The 23,638-nt window shown below is 35.9% G+C and overlaps 1 protein-coding gene across 1 annotated transcript in view; it reads right to left on the reverse strand.

The window, feature by feature from the left end:
* DTWD2 (DTW domain containing 2) overlaps positions 1-23,638 on the reverse strand; it is a 104,191-nt gene that overhangs the window by 36,550 nt on the left and 44,003 nt on the right. Inside the window, exon 4 of the mRNA XM_044657586.1 lies at positions 12,348-12,540. Within this exon, the coding sequence (XP_044513521.1) occupies positions 12,348-12,540 (193 nt within the window). The remainder of the gene's footprint in view (positions 1-12,347; positions 12,541-23,638) is intronic.

Here is a 23,638-nt window from a genome sequence, read left to right on the forward strand (position 1 = left end):
GCAGGATACAAAATAAATGCACATAAATCATCAGCATTTCTATATATTTCCAACACATCACAGCAGCAAGAGGTAGAAAGAGAAACACCATTTAAAATCCCCTTAGGCAATATAAACTACTTAGGAACCTATCTAGCAAAAGAAACACAGTAATTATACGAACACAAGTACAAAAAACTTTCCAAACAATTAAAACTAGATCTAAACAATTGGAAAAACACTGGTTGCTCATGGATAGGACAAGATAACATAATAAAAATGACCATTCTACTCAAATTAATTTACCTATTTAGTGTCATACGTATCAAACTATCAAAAAACGTCTTTACTGAATTAGAAAAAACTATAACAAAGTTCTTCTGGAAGAACAAAAGATCAAGACTATAAAGGGAAATAATGAAAAAAAGAAAAATGTGAAGGAAGGTGGCCTAGCAGTACCAGATATTAAACTATACTATAAAGCAGTGGTCGTCAAAATGATATGGTACTGGCTAAGAGACAGAAGGGAGGATCAGTCAGCAAGACAGTGTATTATAAACCCAAAGAGCCCAATTTTGGGGACAAAAATTCACTATTTGACAAAAACTGTAGGGAAAATTGGAAAACAATATGGAAGAGATTAGGTTTAGATCAACATCTCACACCCTACACCAAGATAAATTGAGAATGGGTGAATGACCTGAACATAAAGAAAGAAAATATAAGTAAATTAAGTAAACACAAAATAGTTTACTTGTACTTGTCAGATCTATGGGAAAGGGAAAATTTTAAAACCAAGCAAGAGTTAGAAAAAAAATTAAAAAATAAAAAATAATTTTGATTATTTAAATTAAAAAGGCTTTGTACAAACAAAAACAATGTAGTCAAAATTAGAAGGGAAACAACAAATTGGGAAAAAATATTTATAACAAAAAACTCTGACAGAGGTCTAATTACTCAAATATAAAAGGAGCTAAATCAATTGCAAAAAAAAAAAATCAAGCCATTCCCCAATTGATAAATGGACAAGGGACGTGAATAGGCAATTTTCAGATGAAGAAATCAAAACTATCAATAAGCACATGAGAAAGTGTTCTAAATCTCTAATAATTAGAGAGATGCAAATCAAAACAACTCTGAGGTACCACCTCACACCTAGCAGATTGCTAAAATGATAGCAGGGGAGAGTAATAAATGTTGGAGGGGATGTGGCCAAATTGGGACATTAATGCATTGCTGGTGGAGTTGTGAACTGATCCAACCATTCTGGATGACAATTCAGAACTATGCCCAAAGAACTCTAAAAGACTACCTGCACCCCAAAGAGAACATAGATAAACAGACTTGTACAAAAATATTTATAGCTGTGCTTTTTATGGTGGCAAAAAACTGGAAAATGAGGGAATGCCCTTCAATTGGAGAATGGCTGAACAAATTGTGGTATATGCTGGTGATGGAATACTATTGTGCTCAAAGGAATAATAAACTGGAGGAATTCCATGTGAACTGGAAAGACCTTCAGGAATTGATGCAGAGTGAAAGGAGCAGAACCAGAAGAACATTGTACACAGAGACTGATACACTGTGGTAAAATAGAATGTAATGGACTTCTGTACTAGCAGTAATGCAATGACCCAGGACAATCTGGAGGGGCTTATGGAAAAGAACACTATGCACATTAAGAGGAAGAACTGGGGCTTCCGGTTAAGATAGCAGCAGAGTAAGGAACAGCTGCTCGATCTCTCCTAACCAAAGCATACAGGACTCCTCAAGGGGACATAAAAACGAATCCAGACGAACAAAGGGACCCCACAACAGGGCACAGCATTGAAGGTACTTGGAATCGGGGCATTTCCACGCTATATAGGGGTGAAACAGTTCTCACTAAAACGAGAGAGGAAGAAGCCCCTCCCCTACCCCCCACACCATACAGAGCGCCAAGGCCAATGCACAAGAGTGAAAGCAGGATTGGGGCACCCAGTAAGTCACTGGCAGCTCCAGGGCTTGTACCTGAGAGCTGCAAGACGTAGGACCCCAAGTGGATAAAGAACGCGCGTGGGCTTTCCCGAGCGTCTGTATGGGTGAAGGCAGAGCCCTAGGCGCGGACAAAGATCTCGAGCCCAGGCTTGGACCTCGAGTGGGGACCCTGTGCAGACGGGAGCGAGGCTGTGGAAGCAGCCCCTGAGACTGCTGAAGGAGCCTAGGGCAGAGGGGCAGACCAGGGACAACCAGGAGGCTCGACCCCGAGGACAAGGAGACCTGAGGCCTCCTTGAGAGCCTAGAAAGAACAGACAGACCCTGAGTGTGAAGACAAAGGTGAGAAGGGGCGGGGCTAACAATGGCAAGCCGAGAACCCCAGAAGAAAAAGATTATCAAGAAAAACTCTGGAACACTCGACAACTTTTACACAGAGAAAATCCAGACAAAAGAGGAGGCCAAACAAGTATCCAAACCTTCCCAAAACAATGAAAACTGGTCACAACTGAAAACAAGTGAACAACAAAAAAGGCTAGAATTGAGCAATTAGAAGCTAATGATCTCTCAAGACAAGAACAAATAAAACAAAGTCAAAGGATGGATAAAATAGAATGAAACATGAAATATCTCAAAGAGAAAGTGACAGACCAAGAAAACCATCTAGAAGAGTCAATTTGAGAATCATTGGTCTTCCAGAAAAACCAGAAATTAATAGAAACTTGGACTCCATACTAAAAAAAATTATTCAGCAAAATTGCCCTGAAGTTCTACAACAAGGGGGCAATATAGACATTGGAAGGATCACCCTCTTCACTGGACCCAGAAAAGTCAACACCCAGGAATGTAATAGCGAAATTGAAGAGCTTTCAAGAAAAAGAAAAAATCTTACAAGAAGCCAGAAAGAGACAATTCAAATATCAAGGAGTACCAATCAGGATCACACAGGATCTGGCAGCCTCCACGCTAAAAGACCGCAAAGCTTGGAATACGATATTCAGAAAGGCAAGAGAGCTGGGCCTTCAGCCACAGATCAACTACCCATCAAAACTGACTATATACTTCCAGGGGAAAGTATGAGCATTCAACAAAATTGAAGATTTCCAAGTTTTTCCACAAAAGAGACCAGGACTAAATGGAAAGTTTGATATCCAACCACAAAAATCAAGAGAAACATGAAAAGGTAAATAATAAACAGAGGGGAAAGAAAGAAGACTCATAATTTTTTAAATTTGACTCTCTAAGGGCTTAAATAAGATCTAATTATCTGTATTCCCATGTTGAGAAATGCTATGTATAAATCTCTGTAGTGAACTCTATTCACTATTATAATATTCACTATTATAGTAACCAGAAGAAAAATTCATAGGGAGAGGACAGGATATTAAATGGTCTAAGATGACATGGGGGGTGGGAAAGAAGCGGGGGGAATAATGGGGGACTAAGAGAAATCTGAGTGAATAAGAAAAATAGGATATTCTATTACACACAAAGAGGGCATGGGAAGGGGAGGGGACAAATACTATTATAAGAAGGAGAGGAAGAGAGCATTAAGAGGTAATATTTATATCTTATTATCAGTGTAATCAACCCAGAGAGGGAAGAGTAGCTATATTATCCATTCTGATAAAAAACTCTAACCCTACTGAGAAAGTCAGAAGGGATAAACCAAAGGGAGCAGGGGAGTGGGGAGGTCACAAAAGGGAAGGGAGAAGAAGGGGGAGAGAATTCATTAGGCCTTTAAAAACAAAAAGAGGGGAATAACAAGAGAGGGGGCAGAAAGGGAAGTCAATCACGGGAGGGGATAAGGGATACCGGCTCAAAGCAAACCACTGGTTTAAAAGAAAATAGTGTAAGAAGAAGGGGTGGTTCTAGGGGAGGATACAAAAATGTCAGTGAATGCACAACTGATGATTATAACTCTGAATGTGAATGGGATGAACTCGCTCATAAAACGGAAGCAAATAGCAGAGTGGATCAGAAACCAAAATCCTACCATATGTTGTCTACAAGAAACACATATGAGGCGGGTAGACATACACAAATTTAAGGTTAAGGGCTTGAGCAAAATCTTTTGGGCATGAAATGATAAAAAGAAGGAGGAGTGGCTATTATGATTTCTGACAAAGCCAAAGCAAAAATAGATGTGATTAAAAAAGACAGGGAAGGTCATTACATCCTGATTAACGGCAGTATAAACAATGAGGAAATACTATTCAATATGTATGCACCAAGTGGTATAGCATCCAAATTCATAAAGGAGAAACTGGCAGAGCTCAAGAAGGAAATAGATAGTAAAACCATACTAGTGGGAGATCTAAATATTCCTCTTTCAGATCTAGATAAATCAAGCCAAAAAATAAATAAGAAGGAGGAAAGAGAGGTGAATGAAGTCCTAGAAAAACCTGTGTCCCAAAGTGGCCTTTGTTGTGAACAACCAGGCAAATATGATTGAAAAATGCCAGTTGATGATACCTAAATGCCATTCTCTTTCCTAGCTCCAAAACTATGCTGCCATGTTTGAATTTCTGAGTCTAGATAAGCTCTTTCAAGATCTTCAGATTCTATGACTGAGAAATTCATTATGTAAGCTGGGGCATTTTGTGTAGCTTAATGGGCAGTAACATCAGAATGATGATTACCTTGAGAAACTAGATCTCTGCCAAAAGAATGACCTCTGCAGTGTATCACAGCCCATTCTTTTGATTTATTAATAGCTGCCAGTAACTCTGTGATAATATCTGCATGAGCTATCTGTTTTCCCCCTGATGTAATAAAACCTCTCTGTTTCCAGATGGAACCAGTTGCGTGGCAGATAGAGAATGCATAATGGGAATCTATATAGATATTAGCCCTTTTGCCTTCAACTAACATACAGGCATATTCCAGAACTACTAACTTTGCTCCTTGTGCACTTATGTTCTTGGGTAATGAACCATATCATAGTGTCTCAAACTCAGTGACCACTGGGGCCCCTGTAAAATAGACATCATTCTGCATGAAAGATGAACCATCTGTATAAAGCACAAGGCCAGGATTGTCTAGTGGTGTATCTTTCAAATCTTTCCTCAGTTGTTCTATTAATTGGACTACTTCAGTACAGTCATGCAATGGTTCTCCATTTGTTGGCAAATCAGGTAATAGTGTGACTTCATTTAAAACACAATGCCTCTTGATTTGTATGTTTTCATTCCCAAGACTAACCATGTCATATTTGGCTATACGTTGTTCAGAAAATGCCAGAATGTGATATTTCAACTTAAGGACTTCAATTTGGTGTGGACAAAAGACTTTAAATAGACACCTGAAAACTAAGTCTGTAGACTTTTGCACTAATAATGCAGCAGCAGCCACTCCATGCAAATATGGAGCTAACCCAGTTGCAATAGGACCTAACTGTGCATTGTAATAGGCAATGGGGTGATAATTTTGCCCTAAAGCTTGTGCAAGAACACCTGAAACTATCCCTTTCTGCTCATGAACAAATAGCACAAAAGGTTTTTCATAATCCCAAATGCTGGAGCAGAAAGAATTGCTTCCTTAAGTTTATTGCCTGTAGATGTTCTGGCTTTAATTTGAGTGGTTCAGGTTCTGCATCTCTAGTTAAATCAATAAGTGATATCATCAATTCACTATACCCAGTGATCCTTTGTTTATAGAAACCTGTTGTCCCTGTATGGCTCTTAGCTGTTTCTTAGTCTTTGGGGCACTTAGCTTCTGGATGTCCGCTGTTTTGGGGAAATGCTTCTAGAATCCCCAGATGAAACAAATCCCAAATACTCAACTCTCAGTAATCACCATTGAAGTTTTGCCTTATATACTTTGTCCCCTTTTACACAACTCGTACAAAAGAAATTTGCTATCCCTTAAACATACTTTAGCACTGGGAGAAGCTAAAAGTATGTAACAAAATGGACAAGTTTGTTGTCTTTAAATCTGATTATCTCTAGATCTTTATTAAGGATTTGGGAAAAGAGAGATGGGCTTTCGCAGAACCCTTGAGGTAAACAACTCCAACAGAAACTTCTTCCCTGCCAGATGAAAGAAAATAACTTTTGTGAGTCTTTGTGTATTGGTATAGAAAAGAAAGCGGAACATCTGAATGTTCTGTGAAATATCTGGCACTGCTGGGTATTGATGAGATAATTGTGGCTGAACTTGGAAAATAGGATGGGACTTCACCACGTAGTCATTAATAGCCCTTAAATCTTGGACAAATCTGTAACAAGGTCTTTCATTTTCATCCAATTTTGATTTTTTGGGGGGAAGTATGGGTGTATTGAACTCTGAAATACATGGGACTATAATTCCTTACTTTAGTAATTATTCTACTATGGGGTGATACCAGCTACTGCCTCTTTGTTTAAGGGATATTGTGCTATGCAAGGTGGAGGACCTCCTTTAGTCTTTACTTTCACTAGAGTTGCAGATTTTAATAGTCTAACATCTGTAGAATGAGAAACCCATTTGTGTTCTGGTATATCATCAGGTATAGGATAAACTCTCCCTCTTTCTTCTTCTGCCTCAACTGTATCTAAGAATAACATTGGGAAAAGATCCAGAGCTCTTTCAGGAAGTTCTAAAGATATGTTCCCTATTGGTATACATTGAATAGTTGCTCTTAAATTACATAAAGATCTCTCCCAAGTAAAGTCATAGGCGAATTGAGCATTAGCAAGAAAGAGTGTTCCACAGATAAAGGATCTAATAATACCATTTTGAGTTGCAACTTATTTACCCTTTGTGATCTCTCAGTTACTCCTACCACCTCCAGAGTTCCCATAGCCTTACAATCTTCTGGGGATGTTTGCAGAACAGATTTAGAAGCCCCTTTGTCAAAAAGGCAATCATAAATCTGTTCCCCCACTTTCAGAGTAACATGGGGCTCTGTGTTGCTCAGTGGAGAATGTGTTTGAATAATAGGAGCTAGCACATCAAGTTCAGGATCTGCATCCCTAGTTCCTGTCCATCACCTTCTACCTCCTCATTTACCTCCTACATCCTTGTTTTTCCCTGGTCCCACAATACTGTCATTTTGCCAGGATTTTTGTGACTCACTACACCTTCCATTTATTTTTATATTTCCATTGTTCACATTTACAATTCCATTATTTTCTACATTGCTCACATTAGTTATTTCATCTACCTTGTTATTTACATTAATTATTTCATCATTTTCATTAATTATGTCATCATTTTTACATTCTTTTAATTCTTTATCATTAACAATTTCCCACAATCATTATATGAACTTAATTTAATCATACCATCCTGATCACATCTTCATGCTGATTTTGTAAATCACTCTTTTTGGTATTCTCACCAGCCACCTGGGAATATTTAGGCTGATATCCTGTTCTGATGAAATCCTACATGCTTTGTAAGTCTGGAGCTTTCTGAGCACCATTGCAACAGTCATGATTACAACAATTATTATTTCCAACATATGCATTATTATTAAATCCATTATTAAACCTATTATTTACACCATTATAATTTTGTGTATATCCATTATAACCATTATTATATACATTGCCTCAGTTACCATTTTGAGCTACAAATTGACCCCAGAATCTACATTCTCTTATCATGTGTTCAAGTCAATTGCACTTGGAGGATTTTGCTTGTTCTGTCTAGCATTGTATCCATGCCTTGGACTGCAGGGCTGCAACAGTCTTAATGTGCTGTATCTCACTCTCCTAGATCTTTTTGTTTGCTTCCTTCAGTTGCATTCTTAATTTATCAGTTATCTCAGTCTTATCTTTGGCTTGCCTATCTAACTCATCCTGGTTTATGTAAGTTGCTGTTCTTTTCAATTCATCAAGTCCCATAGTGAACCAATTTGGACATTTGCTTCTGAAAAATTGTTTCACCACAGGGCAGGTATTCTTCATGAATTGCTTCCTCATATGACTTACTTTTTTTTTAAATTTTTAATCATTTATTAATATTCATTTTTAACATGGTTACATGATTCATGCTCCTACTTTTCCCTTCCTCCCCCCACTCCCGCCACCCATGGCCCACGCACATTTCCACTGGTTTTATCATGTGTCATTGTTCAAGACCTATTTCCAAATTGTTGTTAGTTGCATTGGTGTGGTAATTTAGAGTCCACATCCCCAATCATGTCCTCCTCAGCCCATGTGTTCAAGCATTTGTTTTTCTTATATGTTTCCTCTCCTGTAGTCCTTCCTCTGAATGTGGGTAGCGTTCTTTACCATAAATCCTTCAGAACTGTCCTGTGTCATTGCATTGCTGCTGGTACAGAAGTCCATTGCATTCTATTTTACCATAGTATATCAGTCTCTGTGTACAATGTTCTTTCTGGCTCTGCTCCTTTTGCTCTGCATCAGTTCCTGGAGGTCATTACAAGTCTGTTCATCTATGATCTCTTTGGGGTACAAACCAAATTGCCAGCCAGAATGGTTGGATCAGTTCACAGCTCCACCAGCCATGCATTAATGTCCCAATTTTGCCACATCCCCTCCAGCATTCATTACTCTACCCTTCTTTCATTTTAGCCAATCTGCTAGGTGTGAGGTGGTACCTCAGAGTTGTTTTGATTTGCATTTCTCTAATTATTAGAGATTTAGAACACTTTCTCATGTGCTTATTGATACTTTTGATTTCTTTACCTGAAAATTGCCTATTCATGTCTCTTGCACATTTATCAATTGGGGAATGGCTTGATTTTTTTATATAATTGGTTTAACTCCTTATATATTTGAATAATTAGACCCCTGCCAGAGTTTTTTGTTATAAAGATTTTTTCCCCAATTTGTTGTTTCCCTTCTGATTTTGACTACATTGTTTTTGTTTGTACAAAAGCTTTTTAGCTTAATATAATCAAAACCATTTAATTTACATTTTGTAATTTTCTCTAACTCTTGCTTGGTTTTAAAATCTTTCCTTTCCCAGAGATCTGACAGGTATACTATTTTGTGTTCACTTAACTTGTTTATAGTTTCCCTCTTTATACTCAAGTCATGCATTGCTGGTGGAGCTGTGAACTAATCCAGCCATTCTGGCTGGCAATTTGGAATCATGCTCAAAGGGCTATAAAAGAATGCCTGCCCTTTGATCCAGCCATACCATTGCTGGGTTTGTTCCCCAAAGAGATCATAGATAAACAGACTTGTACAAAAATATTTATAGCTGTGCTTTTTGTGGTGGCAACAAATTGGAAAAGGAGGGTATGTCCTTCAATTGGGGAATGGCTGAACAAACTGTGGTATATGCTGGTGATGGAATACTATTGTGCTAAAAGGAATAATAAACTGGAGGAGTTCCAGGCGAACTGGAGAGACCTCCGGGAACAGATGCAGAGCGAAAGGAGCAGAGCCAGAAGAACATTGTACACAGAGACTGATATACTATGGTAAAATCGAATGTAATGGACTTCTATACCAGCAGCAATACAATGACCCAGGACAATTCTGAGGGATTTATGGTAAAGAACGCTACCCACATTCAGAGGAAGGACTGCAGGAGAGGAAACATGTAAGAAAAACAACTGCTTGAACGCATGGGTCGGGGTGGACATGATTGAGGGTGTGGACTCAAAACTACCACACCAATGCAACTACCAACAATTTGGAAATTGGTCTTGATCAAGGACACATGACAAAACTAGTGGAAATGTGCATCGGCCATGGGTGGGGGGAGTGCGGGGGGCGAAGGGGAAAGAAGGAGCATGAATCATGTAACCATGTTAAAAATGAATATTAATAAATGTTTTTTAAAAAAGTTAAATAAAAAAATTACCAACTATAATCAAAGTAGCAGGATATAAAATAAAGATAAGTCAGCATTCTTTTTGAATATTACTAACAGAAGCAGCCAGAAAAATTAGAAAGTGAAATTCCATTCAAAATAACTACATAATGGAAAAAAAATTAGTTCTCTCTCTGAAATCATCCTGTTCATCATTCCTTATAGCATAATAGTATTCCATCACTGTCATAAACTGTATTTTGTTCAGCCATGCCTCAATTGAGGGACATACTTTTAGCTTCCAATTCTTTGTCACCAAAAAAAGAGCAGCTATAAATATTTTTATACAAACAGGTCCTTTCCCAATTTTTAAAAACTCTTTGGAATACAAATCTAGTAATTGTATTGCTGTATCAAAATTTAACATCCCTTTGTACATAATTCCAAATTGCCTTCCAGAACAGTTGAATCAATTCACAACTCCACCAGCAATACATTAGTGTTCCAATTTTGCCAATTCCCACCAATAGGTATTATTTTCCTTTACTGTCATATTGGCCAATCTGCTAGGTGTAAGATAATACCTCAGAGTTGTTTTAATTTGCACTTCTCCACTCAAAAGGATTTAGAACATTTTTTCATATGATTATTGATAGCTTTGATTTCTTCATCTAAAAACTCCTTATTCATATCTTTGACCATTTATCAATTGGGAAATGACTGTGATTTTTATAAATTTGAGTTAGTTCCTTATATTTTTGAAAAATGAGACCTTTATCAGAGAAATTTGTTATAAAAATTTTTCCCAGTTTGTTACTTTCCTTCTAATCTTGGTGGCATTGGTTTTGTTTGTACAAAAACTTTTAAATATAATTAAAATTATTCATTTCAAATCTTGTAATATTCTCTATCTCTTCTTTGATCATAAATTCTTTACTTCTCCACAAATCTGATAAGTAAACTATTCTATGTTCCCCTAATTTACTTATAATATCACTCTGTAGTTATATATTCAACAATCACTCTGACTGGAGACAGACAAAGGTTACACTGTTGTAATCACACAAACTGAGTAATACTGATTAGAAATGGATTAATACTGATTAGAAATAAACTAGGGATAGATCATATCTATAAGTCATCAACAAATCAATTATTTTTCATACTATAAGTTAATTCTTTTTACAGTTCTCTTATGTCAATTAAGTAAAAAAAAAAATAGAAATGCCTGCCAAAAGAATTTGTCTATGTCATACTGAACTACAAATGCTGAATTTAAAACTATAAATTATAATTGGTAAGGTCCTCCATATGTTCTTAGGTACGGATGGCATTATATAGATTTCACCAAACCTTGTTTGATTTAATCCTAAATCATATCTTGGTCACATTTTGGTAATTTTCATAGTATTTCAAGCTTAATCATTATTATTTCTATGGTGGAGATCTATGTTCAGTGATCTTTGATGTTACTATTGTAATGGAACACTATGAACCAAACCCATGTAAAATGGCAAATTTAATTGATAAATTGTGTTTATTCTGACAGTTCAACCAACAAACAGGTCATTACCAGTTTCATCTCACTCTTTGGAGCCTTCCTATTTCCTCAGATACAACAAATATGTCGGGCCCAATTAATAACCCTAGAATGACCTCTAAGTGTTCATATGAAAGGAAGAGTCAAAGCTATCCAACACTTAGCAACCAACATTCTGATCAGACAGCAGCCATCAACACTGAAGCAAGATCTTTCACCAGCAAAAAACAGTATGACTTGCTAAAGACTCAGATAATGGTTGGCATTTTTTAACAAGAGTGTTTTTTTAAACCCTTAACTTCTGTGTATTGGCTCCTAGGTGGAAGAGTGGTAAGGGTGGGCAATGGGGATAAAGTGACTTGCCCAGGGTCACACAGCTGGGAAGTGTCTGAGGCCGAATTTGAACCTAGGACCTCTTGTCTCTAGGCCTGACTCTCAATCCACTGAGCTACACAGCTGCCCCAACAATAGAGCATTTTTAATTAAGGTTTGTACATTGTTTTTAGTCAAAATACTATTGTACAGTTAATAGAAATATAGTATAGTGTAAACATATGTACTTTTAGATGTGCTTAGAAACCAAAAGATTCATATGACTAGCTTTACAATAGTGGTCTGGAACTGAACCCACAATATCTTCGAGGTATGCCAGTATAAGAACCACTCTCTAATTACCAATAATTGAAGTAACTCATGATTGGATGGAAAAATTAGTCCCTGTAAAGTTACATTAAGAATGACTGATTAAAAGTATTTTTCAGAAAATAATGTTACTAAATATCTATAAATTTAAAGTAATAAAAAAATCATTCATTGAAAATATTAACAATACTTACAAAAGCCCATCTTATATTTCTGTTAGTTTGAATGGTGTACCAAAAGGATATGGGTTGAATTTTATATAGGTTTCATTTAAGTTATAATAAATTAGTCCATTTAAAATAGAATAATTTAATATCATAACTTCATCATTAAAATAATCTCTACATTGGAGGATATGTCACAATATATGGTTCATATAAATAAATAAAAATAGACATTACACAAAACCAGAGATAAATACATACATTTATATATATTTAGTAAGTGCATACACACATACATATGCAAATATAATTCTAGGAAAGCACTCATTTACCTGTCTAGGAAGTCGGAACAGGGAATTCTTGTAGAAAATATCTTTAGCCTGGCTCCATGTCCCATCAATGATGATAATAGTGGAAAGACTATTAGGAGAATCTGATACCAATTCTTCCAAATTAATTGCTTCAGCACCAGGATATAAAATTAAAGTGCTAGGATTTCGGCAAATAGCTGCAAGTTCAGGATCCCTAAAATAAAAAAAATATATTAAAAAAAAAGGAGGAAAAAAGTTTTTTAGGGTTTGAAGAAACAGTTTGTACTGTGTTAAATTTCCCTATCTCCCCATTCATGGATCTATTTATTAAAGAAGGAAAAAATAGCAATTACAAGTCAAAAACTCGATACTGTGCATTCCCCGATCAAAATCTATCACTTAGTTACACTATAGCAGTGACGGCAAACCTTTTAGAGACTGAATGCCCAAACTGCAACCTTCACACCACATTTGAGCCCCCTGCCTTACACCACACAGGAGAGGAAGGAAGTGCTCCAATTAGCTGCTGGACAGAGGGGCAGGTGATGTAAGAAATGTCCTCAAGTGCACATAGAGAGGGGGAAAGGAGCAGCCAACCCAGGAGTTTGCCAATACAGCTCTGTGATATTTTTCATCTCTATCATTATCTCCTTCTTGTAGGCAACTCTCTCCCAGCAACTATTAATACTTTGGTTATAACTCAAATCAAGAACGATTACTCTCCCAACTTCCTGGTTAAGATGGCAGCAGAGTAAAAAGCAGCTGCTTAATCTTTCCTAACCAAAACATACAGGACTCCTCAAGAAGACATAAAAACAAATCCAGAAGAACAAAGGGACCCCACAACAGGGTGCAGCATTGGGGGTACATGGAATCGGGGCACTTCCATGCTATAAAGGGGTGAAACAGCTCTCACTAAAACGCGAGCTGAGCAACCCCCTCCTCCACCCCACCCCACCTACAGTGACAAAGCCAGTGCACAAGAGTTACAGCAAGTTTCGGCACGCATTAAGTCCTTGGCAGCTACCTGGGGTCACCAGGGCCTGCTCCTGAGAGCAGCAAGACTTAAGAACCCAAGAGGCTAAAGAAAGCGTGCGGACTTTGAACTCAGATCCTGAGCGCAGGCACGTGTGCGGGTGCGGACACAAGCCCAGACACGAATCCTGAACATGGGTGAGGACTCGGATCTTAAGCATAGGCGCGGACCTTGAGTGGGGGCCCAGTGCAAAAGGGGTTCACAACTGTGGAAGCAACGCCCTTAGACTGTTAAAGGAGCCTCAAGCAGAAGAAAAAGTAAGGGAACTACCAGGAGGCTTGACCCTGAGAACAACTGAGACCTCAGGAGCCTAAAGAGTGCAGACAGACCCTGAGTGTGAGGATAAACCGGAAAGGGCACAGGGCTAACAATGACAAAGCCAGAGACAAGAACCTCAAAAGAGAAAGATCATCAAGAAGAAATCTGTAACACTTGACAACTTGTACACAGATAAAATACAGACAAAAGAGCAAAAAGCAGAGGAGAACAAACAAGTAATCATATCCAAACCTTCCCAAAATAATGAAAACTGGCCACAAGCTATTGAAGAGTTCAAAGCTGAGATGATGAGAAAGATGGAAGAGATTTGGCAAGAGAAGTGGGAAATAGCTCAAAAGTAAATAAACAGGTTAGAAAGCAGAAACTCCCAATTGGAGAAAGATGCCCCAAAATCAAACAAAATGGTAAGCAAATTGGAAACCAAAATCTGGCAAGAATAACAGTTTAAAAGGCAGAATTTTGCAATTGGAAAGTGAGGCTCAGAAATCAAATGAACTGATAAGCAAACTGAACACCAGAAATGACCAGATTGAAAAGGAAAACCAAAAGATTATAGCCGAAAACCAGTCCCTAAAGGCTAGAATTGAGCAATTAGAAGCTAATGATCTCTCAAGACAGCAAGAACAAATAAAACAAAGTCAAAAGACTGATAAAATAGAAGGAAACATGAAATATATCAATGAGAAAGTGACAGACCAAGAAAACAGGTCTAGAAGAGACAATCTGAGAATCATTGGTCTTCCTGAAAAAGCATAAATTAATAGAAATTTGGACACCATACTAAAAGAAATTATTCAGCAAAATTGCCCTGAAGTTCTACAACAAGGGGGCAATTACAGACACTGAAAGGATCCATAGATCACCCTCTACACTAGACCCAGAAAAGACAACCCCCAGGAATATAACAGCCAAATTCAAGAGCTTCCAAGTAAAAGAAAAAAATTTACAAGAAGCCAGAAAGAGACAATTCAAATATCAAGGAGCAAAAATCAGGATCACACAGGATCTGGCAGCCTCCACACTAAAAGACCACAGGCTTGGAATATAATATTCAGAAAGGCAAGAGAACTGGGTCTACAACCAAGGATCACCTACCCATTAAAACTAACCATATTCTTCCAAGGGAAAGTTTGGGCATTCAACAAAGAAGATTTCCAAGTATTTGCACAGAAAAGACCAGGACTAAATTGAAAGTTCGATATCCAATCACAAAAATCAAGATAAACATGAAAAGGTAAATAAGAAACAGAAGGAAAAGAAAGAAAACTCATATTTTTTAAATTTGCCTCTTTAAGGGATTCAATATGATCTAATTATTGGTATTCCTATGTGGAGAAATGTTATGTATAATTCTCTTTAAGGAACTCTATTCACTATTATAGTATTCACTATTATAGTAATTAGAAGAATTATTCATAGGGAGAGTTTGAAATACTAAATGGTCTAAGATGATATGGGGGTGGGAAAAAGGGGGGTGAATAGTAGAGGACACCAAGAGAAACTTGAATGAATAAGAAAAATAGGATATTCTATTACACACAAAGTGGGCACGGGAAGGGGAAGGAATGAATACTATTATAAGAAGGAGAGGAAGAGAGCATTAAGAGGTAATAGTTAAACCTTTTAAACCTTACTCTTAGTGTAATTAACCCTGAGAGGGAAGAGTAGCTTTATCCATTGGGATATAAAACTCTACCCAACCTTACTGAGAAAGTCAGAAGGGAAAAACCAAGGGAAGCAGGCGAGTGGGGAGGTCATCAAATGAGAAAAAGAAGGCAGGAGTGGCAATTATGATTTCTGACAAAGCCAAAGTAAAAATAGATATGATTAAAAAAGACAGGGAAGGTCATTACATCCTGATTAAAGGCAGTATAGACAATGAGGAAATAACATTGCTAAATATGTATGCACCAAATGGCATAGCAACCAGATTCATAAAGGAGAAACTGGCAGAGCTCAAGAAGGAAATAGATAGTAAAACCATACTAGTGGGAGATCTAAATATTCCTCTTTCAGATCTAGATAAATCAAACCAAAAAAATAAATTAGAAAAAGGGAAGAGAGATGAATGAAGTCCTAGAAAAATTAGATTTAATAGAAATGTGGAGAAAAATAAATAGGAATAAAAAGGAATACACCTTCTTTTCAGCTGCACATGGTATATTCACAAAGATTGACCATGTAATAAGGTATAGAAACATTGCAAACAAATGCAAAAGAGCAGAAATAATTAATGTAACCTTCTCAGACCATAATGCAATAAAAATAATACTTAGTAAGGGCACCTGAACAGGCAAATCAAAAACTAATTGGAAATTAAATAATATGATTCTCCAAAACCAGCTAGTCAAAGAAGAAATCATAAAAACAATCAACAATTTCATTAAAGAGAATGAAAATGATGAGACATCCTACCAAACTCTGCAGTATGCAGCCAAGGCAGTACTCAGGGGGAAATTTATATCCTTGAGTGCATATATTAACAAATTAAGGAGGGCAGAGATTAATGAATTGGGCATGCAACTCAAAAAATTAGAAAGCGAGCAAATTAAAAATCCCCAGATGAAAACTAAATTAGAAATACTAAAAATCAAGGGACAAATTAATAAAATCAAAAGTAAAAGAACTATTGAATTAATAAATAAGACTAGAAGCTGGTATTTTGAAAAAACAGATAAAGTAGACAAAGTACTGGTCAATCTAATAAAAAAAAAGGAAAGAAGAAAACCAAATTGACAGTATCAAAGATGAAAATGGAGACCTCACCTCTAATGAAGAGGAAATTAAGGCAATCATTAAAAACTATTTTGCCCAATTATATGACAATAAATATAGCAATCTAGGAGATATGAATGTTTACAAAAATATAAAGTGCCTAGATTAACAGTAGAAGAAATAGAATACCTAAATAATCCCATATCAGAAAAAGAAATTGAACAAGCCATCAAAGAACTCCCTAAGAAAAAAATCTCCAGGACCAGATGGATTCACAAGTGAAATCTATCAAACCTTCAAAGAGCAACTAATCCCAATACTATACAAATTATTTGATATGATAAGCAAAGGAGTCCCACCAAATTCCTTTTATCACACAAATATGGTACTGATTCCAAAGCCAGGTAGATCAAAAACAGAGAAAGAAAATTACAGACCAATCTCCCTGATGGACAAAGATGCAAAAATTTTAAATAGAATATTAGCAAAGAGACTCCAGCAAGTGATCAAAAGGATCATCCACCATGATCAGGTGGGATTTATACAAGGAATGCAAGGATGGTTCAACATGAGGAAAACCATCCACATAATTGACCATATCAACAATCTAACAAACAAAAATCACATGATTATCTCAATAGATGCTGAAAAAGCCTTTGACAAAATTCAGCATCCATTCCTATTGAAAACCCTGGAAAGTATAGGAATAGAAGGACCTTTCCTAAAAATAATAAACAGTATACACCTAAAACCATCCACAAGCATCATATGCAATGGGGATAAATTAGAAGCCTTTCCAATAAGATCAGGAGTGAAACAAGGATGCCCATTATCACCTCTATTATTTAACATTGTACTAGAAACACTAGCAGTAGCAATTAGAGAAGAAAAAGAAATTCAAGGTATCAAAATAGGCAATGAGGAGACTAAGCTATCACTCTTTGCAGATGATATGATGGTCTACTTAAAAAATCCTAGAGAATCAACTAAGAAGCTTGTAGAAATAATCAACAATTTTAGCAAAGTTGCAGGATACAAAATAAATGCACATAAATTATCAGCATTTCTATATATTTCCAACACATCACAGCAGCAAGAAGTAGAAAGAGAAACACCATTTAAAATCACCCTAGATAATATAAAATACTTATACTATTATATAATACTATCTACCAAAACAAACACAGGAATTATATGAAAACAACTACAAAACACTTTCCAAACTATTAAAACTAGATCTAAACAATTGGAAAAATATTGATTGCTCATGGGTAGGATGAGCTAACATAATAAAAATGACCATTCTACCCAAATTAATTTACCTATTTAGCGCCATACCTATCAAATTACCAAAAAACTTTTTTACTGAATTAGGGAAAATTATAACAAATTTCATTTGGAATAACAAAAGATCAAGAATATCAAGGAAAATAATGAAAAAAAAATGTGAAGGAAGGTGGCCTAGCTGTACCATATATTAAACTGTACTATAAAGCAGCAGTCATCAAATCAGTATGGTACTGGCTAAGAGACAGAAGGGAGGATCAGTGGAATAAACTTGGGGTAAGTGACATAAGCAAGACAGTGTATGATAAACCCAAAGAGCCTAACTTTGGGGACAAAAATCCACTATTTGACAAAAACTGCTGGGAAATTTGGAAAACAATATGGAAGAGAATAGGTTTAAACCAACATCTCACACCCTACACGAAGATAAATTCAGAATGGGTTAATGACTTGAATATAAAGAGGGAAACTATAAATAAGTTAAGTGAACATAGAGTAATTTACTTGTCAGATCTCTGGGAAAGGAAAGATTTCAAAACTAGGCAAGAGTTAGAGAAAATTACAAAATGTAAAATAAATGATTTTGATTACATTAAACTAAAAAGCTTTTGTACAAACAAAAACAAAGTAGTCAAAATCAGAAGGGAAACAACAAATTGGGAAAAAATCTTTATAACAAAAAACTCTGACAGAGGTCTAATTACTCAAATATACAAGAAGTTAAACCAATTGTATAAAAAAATCAAGCCATTCCCCAATTGATAAATGGACAAGGGACATGAATAGGCAATTTTCAGATAAAGAAATCAAAAGTATCAATAAGCACATGAGAAAGTGTTCTAAATCTCTAACAATTAGAGAAATGCAAATCAAAACAACTCTGAGGTATCACCTCACACCTAGCAGATTGGCTAAAATGAAAGAAGGGGAAAATAATGAATGCTGGAGGGGATGTGGCAAAACTGGGACATTAATGCATTGCTGGTGGAGTTGTGAACTGATCCAACCATTTTGGCTGGCAATTTGGAACTATACTCAAAGGGCTATAAAAGAATGCCTGCCCTTTGATCCAGCCATACCACTGTTGGGTTTGTTCCCCAAAGAGATCATAGATAAACAGACTTATACAAAAATATTTATAGCTGTGCTTTTTATGGTGGCAAAAAACTGGAAAATGAGGGTATGCCCTTCAATTGGGGAATGGCTGAACAAATTGTGGTATATGCGGGTGATGGAATACTATTGTGCTCAAAGGAATAATAAACTGGAGGAATTCCATGTGAACTGGAAAGGCCTCCAGCAATTGATGCAGAGTGAAAGGAGCAGAGCCAGAAGAACATTGTACACAGAGACCAATACACTGTGGTAAAATAGAATGTAATGGACTTCTGTACTAGCAGCAATGCAATGACCCAGGACAATTCTGAGGGATTTATGGAAAAGAACGCTAGCCACATTTAGAGGAAGAACTACAGGAGTGAAAACAGAAGAAAAACAACTGCTTGAACACATGGGTTGAGGCAGACATGATTGGGGATGTAGACTCGAAACTACCACACCAATGCAACTAACAAAAATTTGGAAATAGGTCTTGATCAATGACACATGTTAAAACCAGTGGAAATACACATCAGCCATGGGGGTTGGGGGCAGTCAGGGTATGAAGGGAAAGTAAGAGCATGAATTATGTAACCATGTTAACGTTTCAAAAAATAAATAGTAATAAATATTTTTAAAAAAAAGAATTACTCTTCACAGTATGAAACCCTTACTTCCCAGCTATAAGACTATACTAAAGCTACAGTCAAGCATATGACACTACTGATTCCACTATATCCCACAGACAACCTCATTTTACTGAGAGAAGAGCCCAATATAGGTTGAGCCACCTGGGTTATAGATAGGCAAGAACCTCAGTCTCCTTCTAGCTCCATTCTGGAATAGACTTGCATGTTGTTGTTTAGTTGTGTCTGACTCTTCATGACCTTATGGACCAAACCAGGCCCTTGAAATCTTCCATTATCTCTCAGTCTGTCCAAGTTCATGTTTGTTATTTACATGATACTGACTATTCATCTCATCTTCTGTTGTCCCCTATTCCTTTTCTTCTCATCTTTAACAACATCAGGGTCTTTTCCAATGATTTCTGTCTTCTCATTATGTGGCCAAAGTATTTAAGTTTTAGCTTCAATATCTGACCTTCCAGTAATACTCTGAATAAATTTAAGTATTGACTAATTTGATTTCCTTGCTATCCAAGGGACTCTCAAAAGTCTTCTTCAGCACCACAATTCTAAAACATCTATTCTGCAGTGCTCAGCTTTCCTTACAGTCCAATTTTCATCACAGATACTGTCACTGGGAAAACCATAACTTCGATTATAAAGACCTCTTAGAACAAAGTGGTGTATCTGGAGAAGTTCTATACTCTTGGAGATAAAACAAGACCTGGAGCTGACTGTGGTTCAGAACATGAGCTTCTTATTGCAAAATTCAGACTTAAAGAAAGTAGGAAAAATCATCAAGTCACCTACATATGACCTAAATAACATCCCTTATGAAGATGAAGTGGAAGTGACAAATAGATTTAAGGGATTAGATCTAGGAGATAGAGAGCCTGAAGAACTATGATCAGAGTTTCACAAGACTGTACAGGAGGCAGCAACAAAAAAAAATCCTTAAGAAAAAGAAAATCAAGAATGCAAAATAGCTATCTGATAAAGCTTTGCAAATAGCTGAGGAAAGAAGAAAAGCAGGAAAGCAAAAAGGAAAGAGAAAAGAGAAATATATACCCAAATGAATGCAGAATTCCAATGAATAGCAAGGAGAGAAAAGAAAGTTTTCTTAAATCAACAATGCAAATAAACAGAAGAAAATAATAGAATGAGAAAGACAAGAGATCTCTTCAAGAAAATCAGAGATGGGAGAAGCTAGGTGGCTCTGTGGAATAAGAGCCAGGCCCAGAGACAGGGAGGTCCTACGTTCAAATATGAATACAGATACTTCCTAGCTGTGTGACCCTGGGAAAGTCACTTAACCCCCATTTCCTAGTCCTTACTGCTCTTCTGTCTTGGAACCAATACACAATATTGACTACAAGATGGAAGGTAAGGGTTTAAGAAAAAAAAAAAAGAAAATTAGAGATAATAAGGGATAATTTCATGCAAAAATGGGCACAATAAAAGACTAGCATATGAGAAGCCAACAATTCATGACCCTGAAACTACTAAACCAGCTATAATGTCAAGTATCAGGTCAAGATGTAGCAGATACCTTTTTTTCCTAAGGTGCTGAAAAAAAAAATAAAAGCAAAGTTTTTTAAGGGAAGTACCTACATAAATTAATCAGTTCATTCTCCACTATTAGCATTGACAAAGGTCTATAATATTGTGTGTGTGTGTATATATGCATATATATATATATATAAATCCCATACATTTTAATATAGAATGAATCATAAGATTTCTTTCAAAGAGACATTTTTTGATTATGTCTTTCTCAGGCTATATATATAATATAGCTCTGACATTCCTAAGCACACAACAAGAATTTGGGAATAGGGATTGAGGATTCAGAAAAAATGATTTCAAAATATGGTGAATTACAGCATAAGACTGAAATTTCGTAGTACATAATTCATAAAACACAATCTCCAGGATGAGTACAAAACAAGCTAGAAAAATAAGAAAAGATTAACTCCTCTCTTAGGAATTAGGTCATCCCCAGAATAAATTCAGCCCTGTAAGTCTAGGATATCTTGTGGAAGAAATATCCCTAACCACAGGTAACAAACATATAAGAGAAATGCAAAACTAAGTGCTATGTAAGATTTATCAAAGAAGACTTCAAGGAGGCACAGTAATTTGACATTGGGCCTTAAAACAATGAATGGGAATTCAACAGGTAAAAAGACAGATATAAGACATTCAAAACATAGAGAACAGTGTGAACAAATCAGGACATCAAAACAGGTATATGGGAACCAAAGTTATCCAGTTCAGCTAGAACCTAAAGTGCATAGATGGGAATCTTATTAGAAAAGGCAAAAAGGTATAAATTTGTAACAAACTATGGATGGCTTTAAATACCAAGCAAAGTCTAAATTTAAAATGTTAAGTAATAGGGAGTCACTGATGTTTTTAACAAGAGGAGACCCACAGCAATTTGGTTCCAATCTAGCTTTCCCATCTAATTTCACATTGTAATATTTCATGCAGTTTGAAGTAGTATAGCTTAAAGAAAAAAGTGCTAAAGTTAGAGTGAGAGAGCTGGGTTTGAAACTTGCTTCTGACCATTTCTAACTATGTTACCATACACAACTCATGTAACCCCTCTAAGCCCCAATTTCTTTATCTGGTCAATGGTGAAAAAGAAAGGAAAAATCAAACAAAATTAAGAAATAATTTGTATTATGAAAAACCTGAAATACAATGTTATTTTTTTAAAGTTATTCCACAACAAGCAAAAGAGAGTCATGAATTTAAAAAGTATTATTTTCTGTTTTTAAAAAAGTCTTATAGCAGAATAGCTACAAGAAATGAAGCAAGAGTTAAAGTAAGGAAATTGGAATTGAAATAAATTTTCTGGAGGAAAAATTTGTAAGGAAAATAATAATTTAGAAAAGATTGCAGAAAAATCCTCAAAATCAAAAGATTATAAAAGAAAATATACAATATTGAAAATAACTGAAAAGAAATAGAAAAAACAGAAAATTGGAAAAAATAGGTAGAGAAAAAAACAATTTAAGAATAATCAGACTCTCTATGTCTGATTCTATGTCTACGATGTCTATGAAAACAATGACCAAAAACCCCCCCAAAACCAAAACAAACCCATGAACACTCCATTTCATAAATAAAAACTACCAGAACTATTAGAATCAAAGTACAAAATAATAACAGAAAAAATCAAACAATTACACCATAAAAAAAAAAAAAAGCAAATTCCCAAGAATTTCACAGCCAAATTCTAGCATTGTCCAGTTCAGGGGAAAAAATACTACAAGCAGCCAGAAAGAAAAAAAGTACCAAGTAAATAAACCAATAAGCTACCAAGGAATTATATTCAAGATCTTACAAGACTATGATGCAACTATGATAAAGAGAAACAAAGTCTTATATTATAATATTCCAAAAGGTAAAAGAAAAAGACTCAAAGTCAAGAATAACTTACAGAGGGAACTGAGAAAGAGGGGCAGAGTGTGGGGCTACTTCAGACTTAAAGGAAATAGAATCAGCATTCAAATGGGATCAGTCCTGTCCCCTAAGAAACGGCTTAGTACTAGAAATAGTGAAAAGTAAATTCACAATGTGAGAGGAGTATGTGATAATTTTGAGGTCCAGCCCTGTGAGTAAATACATAATAAATGAGGAAAGAATTAAAAAGCTAAAACAGGGAATACAAAGAAAAAACAAAAAATTTATTTAAAATATAGAGCACAGGCAGATAAATCAATAGGAAAGATAGTAAACTAGAAGGGAAGATAACTAACAAAACTTCTAAAAAATTGCAAACGTCTCAATAACTAATGCAAGAAAAGAATATTAAATCAACACCTGATGAAACACAGAATCTTATGGACTCCCAAATGAATATGAAACTAAAGCAAGATATTCCAGAGTGGCTTGAAGGAAAAAATAACCATGAAAGAATAATGTAGACAGAAACAAATAGCAAAATGTTTGATCTCTACAGAATAATAATTAGCAGACTAGACAAACATGAATCCACTATGTCAAGGCTCTCCAAAGAAGCAAAGGATAGAACAACAGAAAGGGGATATAAATAAGTAAAGGACCATCTAGAAGAAGAGAAGTTAACATAAATGATAAAAACACATGACACTCTTTACAAGCAAAACACATTCATCTCAAAGACAAAATAAACAGAGCAACTTAAGGATCACAGACCTCCTAAAAGAACATTAAAAGTCAAAAAAAATTTTGATACTATAATATAAGAAACAATGAGGCACAATGAATGCAGTGCTAGGCCT

Source organism: Gracilinanus agilis, chromosome 1, assembly GCF_016433145.1.
Source record: "Gracilinanus agilis isolate LMUSP501 chromosome 1, AgileGrace, whole genome shotgun sequence".
In the NCBI taxonomy this organism is placed as follows: domain Eukaryota; kingdom Metazoa; phylum Chordata; class Mammalia; order Didelphimorphia; family Didelphidae; genus Gracilinanus; species Gracilinanus agilis.